Below are 17,000 nucleotides of genomic sequence, written 5' to 3' on the forward strand. Positions count from 1 at the left end.
GTGATAAACCTGAAGATGAGGGATAGCTAATCATGTATTTGGCCATATTTCCATTTTTTGGTTTTTGGGATGCTGGATGAATGACCAGAATGAGTCACAGGAAGAGTATTCATTCCTGTATTATTTTCCAGGACAGAGGTATGCCCTCCTAGTGTACTGGGACCAAAATTTGGAAGTGTCTGCAACCTTGCTTTAACCGTATGGGAAATAATGTCTATCACCTGGAATTTCCTTGGGACTTTGGAATATGCAAGAGAAGTATGAGACGTGGGTCTTCCCTTGGCTGTGTTTAATTCACTCTCTATGGAATACCAATGATTCTCACTAAGACTTTTGCCTTTTTATAACCACAATGTATGTTTTATGGAGAAGATTTTACTCTTTGCTCTACTTAGAAAGAATAAATATGAGGAATGCTTTAGGTTTTATGCCCTGGACTTAATATTTTTCTGATTTCTGTTTTGAGATTAAATTCTCATGTAAATAGAAAAAATGCTTATTATTTCTCATAAGGCCAAGTTTGTTATTAGTTTGATTGAGTTTTTGAAGATGAATTACAAACTTTTGATTTTGTCTTTGTCTGTCCCCATCAGCACTACTCATTGTCTCTTAGTATGACCTGGTCTTGCCCCTGCACTTACCCTTGTCCTGCTGAGCCATCTCCATGCACTGTCCAATTGCATCGGTGATTCTGGGTCCTCCCAAGGCTCGCTGAAATGGGCACAGGGATCAGGACGTCAGACACATTCCAGACACAAAGGCAACCCATACTGTAGAGTGGGCAGCTGTGTTCCCACTTCCCTAATATTCCAGTGATGTCCTCAAACTGAAGGGAACACTTTTCCTTTTTAGGGGTCTGTTCTTCATGTCTCAATGCCTCTGATCTAGTGAACACAACTGTCCTGAAACTGAAAGAACCTGCTAAATTTCGGGTTTCTGGTTAGGTGGCTAGAATAGATTTATAAGACTTCCTTACTTACCCATGACTGCTGAAGTTTGAATTCTTAGCAGTATGATTCCTTTTCTTGTAAGCTGAGCAGCTTAGGAAAGATTGGCCATGTTGCTGTGCAAAAAGAGGTAAACTTAATTTCTACTCAAAGCATGCTCGAATTTGAAGCTAGGGCTTCCACTCTTCCAAAGCTGGACTATCACTGCCTCAGGCATGTGTCCTGAAGGACTCTTGTCTCTGCTGTACTCAAAGTTTAAATGGAGACCAGCAAGCCAGGTTTCCTTTACTTCTAGGTTCCCTCAATAGTTTCTCCTCTGCTTTAGAGACTGCCTTGAAAATATTCTTGTCCTGCTGTTGTGTTTTGGCTTTGGAATGATGTGATGCAGCTCAATGGGTCCTACCCCCAAGTTGATCAGAGTAAGAAACAGCTGGGAAAATCAGTGCAAATACAAGTTCATCGTCCTCCTTGCAGGGATTCTGATTCAGAGGGCTCAGGTGGGGCCTGGAATGTGTTTGTTAACGTGACTCAGATGTGCAGTCAGTTTGGGGACCCGCTGATACCATCAACCTTATAGTTTATGGGATGATTCTTTCTGTTTTGCTGATGAAGAAACTGAGGCACAGAGAATCTGTAACTTGCCCAAGTTCCCCTTGCTGTAAGTCCTGGAGCCAGATCTGAGGTGGAGCAGCCTCTTCCCCATCCCCTTCCCACATTTTCCAATTCAGCTGGGTCAATTCTTTCCAAGTACGTGTTTCTCTCCCCTATACCTCATTTCTGAAAAAAGGAGAACTGGAATTTAACTTCTTTCATCTAATACATTTCCTCACAACATGCTGCCAGCATCATTTTCTGGCCACTCACTATTAAAGTGAGATGCCTTTTTTTTTTCTTTTTTTTTTTTTGAGACAGGGTCTTGTTCTGTCACCCAGGCTGGAGTGCAGTGGTGATTATAGATCACTGCAACCTCGAACTCCTGGGGTGTCAAGTGATCCTCCTGCCTCAGCTTTCCCACTAGTTGGAACTCTAGGCACACATCACCATTTCTGGCTAGTTTTTTTGTTTTTCATAGAGACAAGGTCTTGCTATGTTGCTCAGGCTGGTTTTGAACTTCTGGCCTCAAGTAATCCTCCCACCTAGGCCTCCAAAAGTGCTGGGATTACAGGAGTGAGCCACTTAGGCTGGCCCTGAAATGCTTTTGTTTTTGCTTGTGTTTTTTGTTTTTTAATGAAAATACAGGACATGGAGATGTGGAAAGACACCTTGCTTTATTACTGTTGTTATTATTATTATTACTACAGTATAATTCATGTATCACAAAATTCACCATTTTTAAGCATACCTTTCAATATTTTTTACTATATTCCAAAAGTTGGCAGCCAGCAGCACTACCTAATTCCAAAATATTTTCATAATGCCAAAAAGCATGCCTGCACCTATGGGCAGTCACTCTGCAATTCCCCCCTTCTTGCAGTCTCTGACAACCACTAATCTACTTTCTCTATATATAGATGTACTTGTTCTGGGCACTTCCTCTATATGGAATAACAAATTGTGGCATTTTGCATCTGCTTCTCAGCATATTGTCATCAAGTTTCATCCTTTTTAGCCTGCAGCAGTACTTCAACATTTTATGGCCAAATAATATTCCACTATATGGTTATGCCTAATTTTGTTTATTCATTTAACAATGTTTCCACTTTTTAACTATTATGAATAATGCTGCTATGAACAGCTTTGTACATGTTTTTGAGTGAACATCTGTTTTTCATTTTTTTGGTTATAAACCTAGGAGTGCAATTGCTGCATCATATATCACTTTATGTTTAACTGTTTTATGTTTAATTTTTTTACGTTTAACTTCTTGAGGAACTCACACACTGTCTTCCAACCTCAGTGGCTATGCTACTTTACATTCCCACTAGTAATATATGAGAATTCCATATTCTCCATAACTTTCCAAACATGTATTGTCTTTATTTTTTTCTTAAGTCATACTAATGGGTGTGAAGTGGTATCTCATTTTGGTTTAAATTTACATTTTCCTAATGAAGAAAAACATTGAACATCTTTGCATGTTCTTCTTGGCCATTTGTGTGTTTCCTTTAGAGAAACCTCTACTCACAGCTTTTTTCCCATTGTTAAATGTGGTTGTCTTTTATTGCTCAGTTATATGAATCCCTTATATACTCTAGGTATTAGACCCTTGTCAAATACATAATTTGGAAATAGTTCTCCCATTATGTGGATCATCTTTTCACTTCCTTGACAATGTCCTTTGAAGCATACAAGTTTTTTATTTTATGAAGTCCATTTATCTATCTATTTTGGGGTTGTTTGTGCCTTCTTAAAAAATGTCGAATCCAAAGTCACAAAGATTTGTACCTATGTTTTCTTTAAGACATCGTTTTTTGAATGAGAACTTTCCCGGGTTTTAGTGGAGGGTGGACATTGTTTATTTATGCCTTCTGTCCATTACTGATATTTCTCCTGATTGTTATTCATATGCTCACCACCCCTCCATGGAGCATCCGTGGCCTGTAACAGAGCTCTGGGGACCGATATCCTTCCACTGACTTTGGCACTGGTGAGAGCCCTGGTCATGTGGTTCAGCTTGGCCTTAACCCGACCCAGTTGCACATATTCTTCAGGGCCTTTAGAGTTGAAGTTGAGAGGCTCTCTGAGAACGCTTGCCAGCCCATGCTATTCTAAGGCTGGAGCAAACTTCTACCATCTATTCTAAGGCTGGAGCAAACTTCTACCATCTATTCCAGACAGAGGGGACTGCAGGGGTTGGACTCAGTCAAGACATCTCTGGTGTTAGAAAGTAGACCTGCTTCAGGATTTGGGGAAGATTGTTCAATATGAACTATGTCCTCCCTAATTATTTTTACCATATGTGTGACTTCTTTCTAGAAACAAAGGAAGAATATTTATGTTAGAACATGTTGTCTATTCTTTGTCAATCATTGTTTGTCTACAATTTTAACGTGGATTAAGGAGAGCTCAGTGTAAATATATTCTTAACAATTAATTATGGTCCATGTCCACTGCCATGCAATCATATTTAAATCTATGAACTATCCTGTTACTTAGGGATTATCCTGCTCCTGATGAGAAAACAAACTCAGAAAGATTGCAAAATTTCCCTAGGTCACAAAACTAGTGAAGAGAGAAATAAGAATTACAAACCAGTTCCTTTTGGCCTTCAATGCTAGCCTTGTACCATTAGATCAAACTGATTTACATACTTTTGCTGGAATTAGTCTCAGAGTTTGTGGTTCTCGCTTGATTTTCCCAAGGAAACTGTGTGCCACTTTAATATCATTTCAGACTTTGAAATTTAAAACTTTTTTATTATACTTTTTTGTCTTTGTTCTGTTCCATTGCTTTTGGTTTCTTCTCAACTGATCCCTCTTATTTATATGCTAAATATTTGTTACCTATTTCCTGTCAATTTTCACATTTTTGAGTGTTTGTTTTCTCTCTTTGTTGTATGCTAACAGTTCTTCACTGAGGTATAATTTGCATAGAGTATACTGCAAAAAACCTAAAGGTACAGCTTAATAAATTTTGACATAATTATACATTATATAATAACACCCAGTTCAAGACAGACAACATTTTCCTCCATGCCACAAATTTCCGATGTGGTCCTTGCAAGTCAATACTCATCCCCCAAAGGAAGAATGTATTCTGAATGTTGTCACTGCCTTAGTCCCTTTTAGTTGCTAGAAAGGAATACCAGAGGCTGGGTAATTTATAAAGAAAAGAGGTGCATTTTGCTCATAGTTCTACAGGCTGCACAAGAAGCATGGCACCTGCATCTGCTCCTGAAGAGGGCCTGAGGCTGCTTCCACTTGCAGCAGAAGGTGAAAAGGAACCAGTGTGTGCAGAGATCATATGGTGAGAGAGGAAGCAAAAGAGAGCAAGTAAAGGTGACAGACACTTTTTAATAACCAGCTCCTACAGGAACTAAGAGAGTGAGAATTCACTCACTACCTTCTCCCAAGGTGGGGATCAACCTATTCATGAGGGATCCACTCCCATGACCCAAACACCTCCCATTAATCCCCACCTCCAATACTGGGGACCACCTTTAAACATGTGATTTGGAGGGAACCAATATTTAAACTATAGCAGCCACCATAGATTAATTTTGCTTATTCGTGTGCTTCACAAAAATGGAATCATTTTGGCCGGGCCTGGTGGCTCATGCCTGTAATCCCAAGACTTTGTGAGGCTGAGGCAGGCGGATCACCTGAAGTCAGGGGTTAGCAACCAGCCTGGCCGACATGGCAAAACCCTGTCTCTACTGAATATACAAAAATTAGCCGGGTGTGGTGGCAGGTGCCTGTAATCCCAGCTACTTGGGAGGCTGAGGCAGGGAAAATTTCTTGAACCCAGGAGGCAGAGCTGAGATTGTGCCACAGCACTCCAGCCTGGGAGACAGAGTGAGACTCTGTCTCAAAACAATAACAAAATGGAATCATTTAGTATGTTCTCTTGTTTTGACTTCTCTTTACTCAGGTGGGTATATATGCCACTAATTTGTTTGATTATGTTTTTTCCTTGTTTCATTTTGTTTTGGCCAAGTAATATCCTATTGATGGTATGACTATCACACAATTTGATATCCATTTTTCTGATGGGAGACAGGTTTACTTGTTGGCTACTGTGCATAAGTAACTATGAATATTCTCATATAATTATTTCTGTGAAGACACATACTTATTTTCCTGGGTATCTATAGCTAGGGATGGAGTTGCTTGGTGAACAGGTAGAGAAACAGGTTTACTTGTTGGCTACTGTGCATAAGTAACTATAAATATTCTCATACAATTACTTCTGTGAAGACACATACTTATTTTCCTGGGTATCTGTAACTAGGGATGGAGTTGTTTGGTGAATGGGTAGAAAACAGACACAGAGTTTTGCAAAGTAATTGTATTATTTTACATTTCTGTGAAAGATGTAGGCCATTTCCAGTCGCTCTACATTTCCACACACTTAATATGTTCAGTCTTTTAAATAATAGCCATTCTACCAGGTGTGCAGTGACATCCTATTTTGGTTTTCTCATGCCTAATGTTCATTTAGATGTCTTCTTATGGAAAATATCTTTTCAGTTTTTTATGTTCATTGATACACTGGGGTGTTTGTCATTTTCTTTGTAATCTATAGGAGTTCTTTATATATTTTGAATGAGTCCATTTATATATACATATTTTTTGCTATATTATATAGCAAATAATTATTCCTTGTCTACAGATAGCTTTTTACTTGTTAAACAACAACATAATAAGCAGAAGGTTTTCAAAAATGAAGTGCAATTCGCTTGATTTCTTATTGTGGTGAGTGCTACAGTATCTAGTCTAAGAAATATTTTCCTGTGTCAGGTTCATGAAACTATTTCCTATTTTTCCTTTACAAGGTTTCTAATTTTAACTTTCACATCTTAAGTTAATTTCAATATATGGTGGAGAGTGGTTAATATTAACTTTTTAAAACAATAAATATTATTTCACTCAAAATCATTTTACTTAAAAGTCTTTCATTTCCCCAATGAAGGGCATTGGTGTCTTTGTTTTTAAAACATTTAGAAGTGGCGGTGCGAGCATGTTCTCACTCATGGGTGGGAACTGAAAAATGAGAACACTTGGAAACAGGGCAGGGAACATCACACACTGGGGCCTGTCCTGGGGTGAGGGCTGGGGGAGGGATAGCATTAGGAGAAATATCTAATGTAAATGACGAGTTAATGGGTGCAGCAAACCAACATGGCACACGTACACCTATGCAACAAACCTGCACGTTGTGCGCATGTACCCTAGAACTTAAAGTATAATAATAAAAAAAATATATACATATATATAAAAGAAGTGGCGGTGCGAGGGCTGCTGCATAGCTAGCAGAGCAGTGGTGAGGAGGAGCGCGCCTGCCTCAAGCTCTCCACCTCCCCCGCCCGCCAGCCCAGGTGACCCCAGCAGTAGCGACCAGAGGAGCCCCTGCAGCAGCGCGACGGCCAGGTGGACGCCTCCATCTACAGCCTCATGGCGGACGGGACCTGTTAGGACACAGCCATTGTGGGCAACAAGGACTCGCCCTCCATCTGGGCCGCCGTCCCGGGGAAAATCTTCGTCAACATCACGCCAGCTGAGGTTGGTGTCCTGGTTGGCAAAGACTGGTCAAACTTTTTCGTGAATGGGCTGACACTGGGGGGCCAGAAATATACTGTGGTCCCGGACTCACTGCTGCAGGATGGGGAATTGACCGCGGATCTTCATGTGAAGAGCATCGGTGGAGCCCCCACCTTCAATGTCACTGTCACCATGACTGCCAAGACGCTAGGCCTGCTGATGGGCAAAGGTGTCCACGGCAGTTTCACCATTTCATAACAAAGAAATGTTACGAAATGGCCTCCCACCTTCAGCGTTCCCAGTACTGACCTCCTTTGTTCCTTCCCCTCCACCGCTCCCCACAACTTTGCCCCCCTTTCCTTCTCATACACACACCATTTTAATTTCGGGGGCCATTACCCCACACCCCTTATTGCTGCCAAAACCGCATGGGCTGGGGGCCAGGGATAGATGGACAGACACCTTCCCCCACCCATACCCCTGGACAGACACCTTCCCCCACCCATACCCCTCCTGTGCGTGGTTGGAAAACTTTTTTGTTTTGAGGGATTTTTTTATGAATAAAAAAGCTTCTACTAAAAAATTAAATAACTGTGCATATGTGGGCATATTGTTTGAATCTGTATTCTTTTACTTTGATATATTTAGGAATACTTACACCATTACTACTGTTTTTAAACTACTGTAGCTTTAAAATCAGGTTTGAAATCTAGCAGAGTAAGTCCTCCAACTTATTGCTTCTTCAAGACCGACTTGCTTATTCTAGGTTCTTTGATTTTCAAATACATTTTGAAACTAGCTTTCAAATTTCTCTAAAATCTCCTACTAGAAATATTAATCAGAATTGTGTTAATGTAATATGCTAACAAAATTGAGACTTTCAATCAATGAACATGATGTATATTTCTGTAGTCTTCTTTAATTTTTCTCATCAATTGCTTTTAGGGGCCTTGTACCTGCTTCATTGCATGTGTTCTTAAGCATGTCATGATTCTGGCTATTAATCTCTATTATGTTTTATTGAATTTCATTTTCTAGCTGCTAATTGCTAGGATGGAGAAATTAAGATGTTGAAATCAACTTTATAAAGGCATAATTTCAGTACAACAGACTGCACCACTTTAAAATGTGTAATTCAATGCACGTTTACAAATGGATACACTAACGGAACTACTGCCACAACCAAGATAGAGGAAATTCCCTATGCCCCAAAGTTTCTTGTACCCCTTTGCAGTTCATCAGTCTTTCAACCCTCAGCCCCAAGGAGCTGCTGTCACTTCAGGTCCATTTGCATTTTTAACCATTTTCTATAAATGAAATGATACCTGTGTTCTTTTGTGTCTGCCTTCTTTCATGCATCAACGTAATTTTAAAATCCATCCATATGAGTATTTGCATCAACAGTTAATGCCTTGTAATTGCTGAGTAGTATTCCTTCGTGTGGCTACACCATGTTTGTTTGTCCTTTCACTTGTTATTGGACATTTCTGTCATTCCACGTTTGGGCTATTATGAAGAAACTATCATGAGCATCCATACGAGGCAGGCCAGGTCTCACTAACGCAGGCCTCCCTAACAACTGTTTCAGTACCGACTGAGTGGTTCAGTTAAATATTAAGAGGAAAGAAAAAAAGAAGCCAGTGCCCTCATACAAAGGCTGGAATGTAATAAAAGCCCAAGAGTTTTGCCTAGGCTTTTCCTGGGCCTTAGAGCATGACAAAATAACAAAGGAATTCTTAACAGGAGCCATTTAGTATTAAACGAATTTTATTGGGGGTCTGAAGAAACTCCCCAGGCCTCCACAAACAAGTTCATTGGAGATCTGAAGGGAATCTCCAAACCTCTGTGATTTAGCAGGAGACAAGATGAGGGCCCCCAGCACCTAGACCCATTTAGATTAAGTGAATTTACTGAGGCTCCAGAGGAAGGTCTTCAGGACTCAGACTTAGTTATAGAGTAAATGAAGTTAATCACTTATGTATTTAGATGAATGCACACTTCCACCTACACATATAGCTTAGAAGGTACATTAGCTCTGGAAAACTGTAATTTTGAGTTGGTCTGGTGATAATTTCCAGGCCGTTTCCCTGTAACCAGTTGCAGAAGTAAAAACTCTCTTCCTCCCCAGTTCATCTGCATCTCGTTACTGGGCCACAAGAAATAGCAGCCCATCCCTCAGTTTGGTCTGGAAACACACATACAGATCACTGTGCAGACATGCTGTGTAAATTCCTAGGAACGGAATGACTGTCCATCTGATTTGTATATGTTTAACCTTTAAGAAACTGTTAGATTTTCAAAGGAGTCATACCATTTTTCATTCCTACAAGTATAAGAATTCCAAGTGCTTTATATCCTCACCAACATGCTATTTTCAACCTTTTTAATTTTAGCCATTCTCAAGGATATCTGCTGGTATCTCATTGCTGTATTTATTGATCTCCCTGATGACTAAACAGCAAAGCATGTTTTCCTATGATAATTGACCATTCATGTATCTTCTTTTCTGGGAGTATCTTTTCAAGTCTTTTGAGAAATTGTTTCATTGTGTTATCTTATCAGACTGCAATAGATAGATAGATAGACTAAAAAAAACCCTTTGTTGGAGATAAATATGATATCTCCTATATTGTGGCTTCTTTTTATGTTATCTTACTGTTCCCTATTTGGAGATAATGATAGATAATCTTCAAAAAAAAAAAAACCTTCACATATATATATGTGGATGTGGGTGTGTATACGTATATGTATGTCCTAAGAATCATTAATTAGACATATATGTGAGTATCTATTTCTGGATTCTCTCTTCTCTTCCACTGATATATGTTCTATTTTTTTCAACAAAACACATAATCTTGATTTTCATAGCTGTAGAGTAATTCTGGAAATAGGTAGTGAATTCATTCACCATTATTCTTTTATAATATTGCTGTCTTATTATTATTGATAATTGACATTACCATATAAACGGTAGAATCAGCTTGTAAATTTCTACCAAAATGCCGGTTGGAATTTTTATTAGAATTGCATTAGATCTGGAGACCAATTTCTGAAGAACTGACTTTTTAAACACAACAACTCTCCTTATCCATGACAAAGTTTATCTCCCCACTAATTTAGTTCTTTCATAATTTCTCAAAGCGATTTTTTTTGTAGTTTTTGGTGTACTGGCCTTGCATAAATTTTGTTTTCTTTCTTTCTTTCTTTCTTTCTTTCTTTCTTTCTTTCTTTCTTTCTTTCTTTCTTTCTTTCTTTCTTTCTTTTTTGAGACAGAGTCTCGTTGTGTTACCCAGGCTGGAGTGCAGTGATGTGATCTCGGCTCACTGAACCTCTGCCTCCCAGGTTCAAGTGATCCTCCTGCCTCAGCCTCCTGAGTAGCTGGGACTACAGGCACATACCACAATGCCCAGCTAACTTTTTGTATTTTTAGTAGAGATGGGGTTTCGCTGTGTTAGGCATGATGGTCTCAATCTTCTGACCTCATGATCTGCCCACCTCGGCCTCCCAAAGTACTGAGATTACAGGTGTGAGCCACCCCGTCTGGTCTGTTGAATTTATTTATAAGCACAACATGTATTTAGATGTTACTTTAAATGAAATTGTATTTTTATTTCATTTTCCAAATGCTCATTGCTAATATACAGAAATACAAAAGACTACTTATATTGAGCTTATATTCTGCAATGTTACCAAACTCACTAATTAGTTTTGGTAGATTTTTGTAGATTTCTAGGATTGTTAACCTACACACACAGTCATCATCTGTGAATAAAGACAGCTTCAATTCCTTATTTTTAAATTTTTCAATACTTTATTTATTTTTCCTACTTTTTTGCATTGATTTAGATCTCTAGTATAATGCTGAATTGAAAGAGTAACAACAGGTATTCTATTTTTTTCTCTGATTTAATAGAAAAGCATTCAATCTTATGCCATTTAATATAACGTTACCTGTGGGTTTTTCAAATCTGCCCTTAATGGGGTTGGAAATGGTGCCTTCTGTTCTTATCAAGCTGAGAGTTTTCTGGGGTTTGTTTTTATAAATCATGAAAAAAGTTTTCAATTTTGCCGAATGCTTTTACTGTGTATGTCAGGGTAATCATACAGTTTTTCTCTTTTGCACTGATAATACATAAAATTATATTTTTTAAATATAAAAAAGATTTCTTGAATCAAGCTAGGACAGTTTTTTAATTATAAACTTTTAACAAATATATTGAAATGTAACTTACATGCAAATAACTACACATCATTAAAGTGTATAATTTTAAGAGTTTGATCACAGTATACATGAGTCAAAGAGAAAGGACAGAAAATAGTAAGGCTCAGCATATGTGGTCTGTCTTGGTGAATGTTCTATGGGAGTTTAAGAAGAGTTATTTGTTAGCTGTTCTTAGACGTATTTTGCTTAAATGTCGACTTGGCTAACTTCTGTCATTGATCGTGTGAGTTAATTTTGTTCTAGTGGGCAGTAAAATTACTGCCTGATTACATTGGACTTATGTGGACTTGGTTTATGTTTTATTACAGTGGATTCACGGAAAGCCCACAGCACTTCCCAAGACCCTCTAATTTGGCAGGACTCAATCACCAATCCACCCCTTTGTGGATTTTGACAGGGTTTGATTTCAGGCTTTACTAGGGCTGGTCTAGAAGGGGTTGTAAAGCATGACACTTATTCCTAAAGCACAGCCATTCTAGTGTCTCAGTTGGATACCTGGTTGCTAATGAGGTGTCCATGATTTCTTCCCACCCTGGATGGCAGGAACTCCATCATCCATTCCCCAATCCTCCTCCACCTCAAGTACCGCTGGTCCAAACTCAATTTTATAACAGCCACCCCTCTGTTAAATCTGTTAGTCTTTTCCTCATGCAGGTACAGTCTAGTCCTTGATAAGTATGCACATGGAACACCACATGGACTTCGAGAGCTCCCCCTCTGAACAGCTGTCTCCTATTGGTGCCCTGCCCTGCAGACTGCAATTTCTTCAGTGGCCTTGAACTCTGATCTCTGCCTTCTTTCTCAGCTCAGTGGGGCTGCCCTGCTCTGAGTGGACTCTAGCCCACTGTGCAGCTGCTGAGAAATTCTTCCCAGACAAAGAATTAGGAAATCACAGGGCTTCCCCCTTAAGTTTCCTGTTGTACTGCCTGTTGTCCACTGTCTGAAAACAATTTTATGGTTGTTTATGGAGGCAGAATTGGTCTGATATGATTTATTCTAACAGACAGAAGCAGAAATCTGTTATACTCTTTAATTACTGTGTCTTTATAATATTATGGTAGACAGAATCCTAAGATGACACCCAGTGATCTTTGCTCTTATATAATCACTTCTTCCTGGGTGTAGACAAAGCCAGTGATGAGATATCACTCCTGTGATTGTGTTACAATTTATGGCAAAAACAAGTCAGCAGATGTAATCGAGATCCCAAATCAGTCGAATCTAAGATAGAGATTATCTTATGAGCTTGACCTAATGAAGGTGAGTTCCTTGGGGGGACTGAGGTCTTCCTGGAGAGATGTGAAGTGCAGGAGGCTTTCCATGCAGGGCGATTCTCCTCTGCTGACTGGAGGAAGCATGCACCGGGAACACAGGAGGCCTCTAGGAGCAGTGAGAGGCCCCTGGCTGACAGCCAGCAAGAAAACAGAGATCTCAGTCCTACAGTCACAAGGAACTGAACTCAGCTGAAAACCTGAGGAAACTTGAGAGGAAGTTCTTCCCCAGAACCTCCAGAAAGAAACCCAGCCTAATTTCAGCCTGTGAGGCCCGGAGAAGAAGACCCAGCTAATCCAGGCCTGAACTTCTGATCTGTGGACACTGCAAGAAAGTAAATGGTTGTTATTTTAAGCCTCTAAAGCTTGCAGTAATTTTGTATGCAGCAATAGAAAATTAATACAAATAAAATGAAGAAGACTTTGGAGTGGGGACAAGAATGAAACGGTGGGAAAGGGATGCCTGTATGCTGATACGGTTGATGCCTGTATGGTTGAATTGGGTCTACCATTCCTCAACTAATTAGCTATGGTCTATTAACGTGCGTAGCTATACACAAATACTGGTACTAGGTTGAATCCTGAGGGAGAAGATATTGCATTCTTGAGAGAAGACAAGAACACCCTGAATTTGGGGTCACCGTATCATAAGTCATATATCAGGTCCCTCTGGGAAGGCCTAGAGGAAGATTTACAGGATACACTTGTGACAACATTGAAGGCTTCTTTCTTCCCCAAAGGGACCCGATCTCCCCTCAGTCAAGAAGCTCCATGTCTCAGAACTGGATGACAGGTTATAAATTCCCACTATACTGATTCCATCAAGCTTCTGTTCACAGAACTAGAGTTTATCAGTAAAAGATAGACTCATGGAAGTCTAGGCATGTATTCTCTTATTTTATATAAATCAGTTAATGTGCAGGAACAAAACAGACTTTGAAGAAAGAAAGTTACAGTTACCGCAGGAAAACAGCTTCCACATCCTCATGAGTCATCATGGGTGTTCTGTTGGGAGGACTTGATATGAGGGTTTCCTCCTCATGGGCTAGTACAGATCCGGGGGAAATGTCATCAAGTCCTCAATTCGGAGTGTAGCAGCTGGGGCTGTTGATTCGCTAGGCCTCCTGCAGCTGGAGATGCAAGTAGTGCATTTTCATGTCCACCTCAGGTGTCCTTAGGCTAGCATTTTCAGAGCCAGAATCCAACAAGCCACAGAAGCTCTGAGTATTTCCCTTTCCTCAGTCACCCACATAAAAGGCTTCAGGTCCTTCTGGGGAAGACCTGGAGGAAGATTTACAGCATACACTTGTGGCAGCATTGAAGGCTTCACTCTTCCCCAAGGGATCCAATCTCCTCTCATCTGAACTTGATGCCAGGTCATAAATTCCCACTATGGTGACTCCAACAGGTCTCTGTCCTCAAGAGCTTTTCTAATTATTACATAAGTTGGTTTCTTAGTAGATTTCCCATCCATTACATCCCAGACACCTCACAATGATTAGTAACCACCACATGTCCCTGCCTCTCAAGGAAATCCCTTCGGCCTTGTCTCTAGACAGCCGAGTCCCACGGCCTGTCCTCTACTCTTCCAGAACCCTGTTGTTCTCACTGACAGCAGGGAGGGCAAATCCATGCAGCATCTCCCGTCATGACCTCCAGCCTGCAGAGGAGAGGCGCCACAGGACCTTTATACACACACTGCTGTTCCCCTCACCCATGCATTTCTTAATGCCTTGGTGAGAAGAATGTCTCTGGATCTTCCTTGATGGGAGCTAAAAGAACAAAGGTAAATAATATTATGGGACCCACTGAGAATTGGGGCTGTGGAAGAGTGGCCACTGAAGTAATAGACAGATGCAGCTATTGCCAGATACTCAGTGCCAGAGCAGGGAGGGAGAGAGAAGAAATACGGACCTCACCTTCCTCTCACTTCCAGGCTCCATCGGGTGCCCCCCATTGCTAAACCTACCTGGAAGTGTGCACGCAGGGGAGCCAGGGATGCATTCTAGAAGGGACAAGCCCCGAGTGGCATAAGACAGGATGGAAATGAGTGGAGAGTGGATCTGTGGTCAGGTGGAGGGGATGTTATAGGGGAAATAAAAGGAGAATACTAGCTAATAATGCTAGATGACACTAATATCCCAAAGTCTTTGCTCTATTCAGAAAAGAAAATTCAGCATAAAGCACTCAACCAGGAGTCAAGATATTATATTTTCAACTGTTGTTCCAACAGCTGTATTATAAAGGGCCAGTTCATTTCATGCCTTTTTAATTTGACTTAAACTGCCAGGTGGCATTGGGGCTGGCACAGCCATGTTCAATTATGTGTTGAAGAATACACAGAGACTGCCAGGCTGAGGGAAGATACAAGAGAATAGAAGAGATGCTCACAGAGAACAACAGACCATGAGGCCCCAGAGTCAGTTGCAGCAACAGCCACTATCGGCTGCTCATTTTCCCAGACAGAGCCCAGAAGCCTCAGCCATGCTTTGCTTCTGCAGGATGCTTCTTCACCTTTTCAATAAACCTGCCTGAATTTAAGCTGACAGGAGTTTATTTCTCCTTCATCATAAATGAAATTCTTCACCACAACAATCCCCAGTGAATTGTGGGCACAGAAGGCAGGCCCATCCCTGCTTCTGTTCCACTATCTCCCTGTAGGCTGAAAAGGAGGAGGTACTGAATTAACTCCAAATGTTCCTCTGGCTCTGATATTCTGTGATTCTGGTTTCTTTTCGGCTACTTTGCTTTTGGAAGCATGTATCCTAAGGCGTCCAGTTGAACAACCTTTGTCTACTGTGTCCGGGCATTCCTGGTGGTATTTCAGACAAGACACTCTTGGGTTGCTGCACTCACACCACTGAACCAATTCTATGACCATCTGTTTCATGGCCACATGTTTGCTCATTTTGTGTGTACATAAAGGGAGGGGACAGACAGCAAACTTGCATGTTATAAATTGTATCATCTTAGAAAGGAAACAAGGCAAGACTTTGCAATAAAACCTTAAGATGCATTAATTTTAATCCTAATGCAATAAAGAATGTCCATAAAATTCTTATCTAAAGAATGTTTAGAAAATTGTTGAACAAGGGACATCATCATTGAAAGTGATATGAAGAAACCTTCTCAGCTAAGCATACAGGCTAGATTAGACAGAAAAATAAAGGACCCATCTCTGCCCTGGAAAAACTACCGGTAGCATCTTTCAAAAAGCTCTCTGCGTTTGAGTACATACCTTGATCCATAGGCTCACATTTGATCCCAACTGGCGGCTGCTTCTTGGCATTAACAATGGATTCCCAACCAGTAAATCTTAGCAAGATCTGAGTTTCTCCAGGTATGATATTATTTTGTTTGACCATCCTTATCTTCAAGGGCTACCAAGAAGGAACAAATAATTTATTTGCTTTCCCATGAGAAAAGGTTTTACCAATGAGACACTTTCTTACCATGACCCCAGGGCACCCTATACCTTGTTCACTTGAGTGCCCTGTGTGGCCTGGCAGAAGCTCATGCTGGTCACAGGGTTCTTTATATGATTAACCTCCTTTCTGAGTCCCAACTTCATGGTGGTGGTGATGACAGGTGTCCTGTATCCCATGCTCATGTCCCTGAAGTCATCAGCCATGTCTCCAGTTAGAAAAAATTACATGTATCTAGAGAGGCCTCTTTGGAAGTAGTAAAAGCTTTCTCACCTTCATACATTAATGGCTGGAATGTACAATAGTATAAACACTTTGGGAAAAAATGTCTGGCATATTCTTACCGAACTAAACAACTATCTATTCTATGACTCAGTAATTCCTAAGCATTTATGCAAGAGAAATTAAAACATATGTCCAGAAAATAATTTATACAAGAAGGTTCATAGCAGTTTAATTCATAATAGGAAAAACTAGAAAAATTGAAGTATCTGTCAATACAAGAATGGATCAATAAACTGTGATACATTCATTCCATGGAATGGCTAAAGGAACAAACGGTTGACACACAAAACATGGATGAATCTCAAAAACATTTCAAGTGCAATAGGAGCCATATGCAAAAGAGTACTCACTTTTTAATTCCATTGATAGATGTTCTGATGGAAAAAAAAAGCAGTATTTGCCTATAGATAAAGTCAAAATTGACCAGGAAGGGGCATGAAGAAATTTTATGGTGATGAGAATGTTCCATATGTTCATATGCATTTATTAAAACTCATCTAATGTTCACTTATAATTTGAGCATTTTATTGTATGTAAATTGTACCTGAAAAGCAAAAAAACTATAGATAAATATTGAACTTTAGGAAAGGATGTGAATGCTGAAGGATTCAGTGGGATGCGAATTCAGTGTACTGATGTCCGTAGTTTACTTGAAATGCATCAAAAAACATAGATGAATGAAAAGGTGGATTGGGAGATGGGTAAATATA

General features: G+C 40.0%; 1 protein-coding gene and 1 pseudogene across 1 annotated transcript in view; one reads left to right on the forward strand and one right to left on the reverse strand.

Moving 5' to 3' along the window:
• Window positions 1-988: 988 nt before the first annotated feature.
• NOTCH2 (notch receptor 2) overlaps window positions 989-17,000 on the reverse strand; it is a 225,644-nt gene continuing 209,632 nt past the window's right edge. The window contains exon 5 of the mRNA XM_063606281.1: window positions 989-1,063. Coding sequence (XP_063462351.1) covers window positions 1,005-1,063 — 59 coding nt within the window. The 3' untranslated portion in view covers window positions 989-1,004. The remainder of the gene's footprint in view (window positions 1,064-17,000) is intronic.
• Window positions 7,001-7,395, forward strand: LOC100987132 (profilin-1-like; annotated as a pseudogene).

Source organism: Pan paniscus, chromosome 1, assembly GCF_029289425.2.
Source record: "Pan paniscus chromosome 1, NHGRI_mPanPan1-v2.0_pri, whole genome shotgun sequence".
Lineage (NCBI taxonomy): Eukaryota > Metazoa > Chordata > Mammalia > Primates > Hominidae > Pan > Pan paniscus.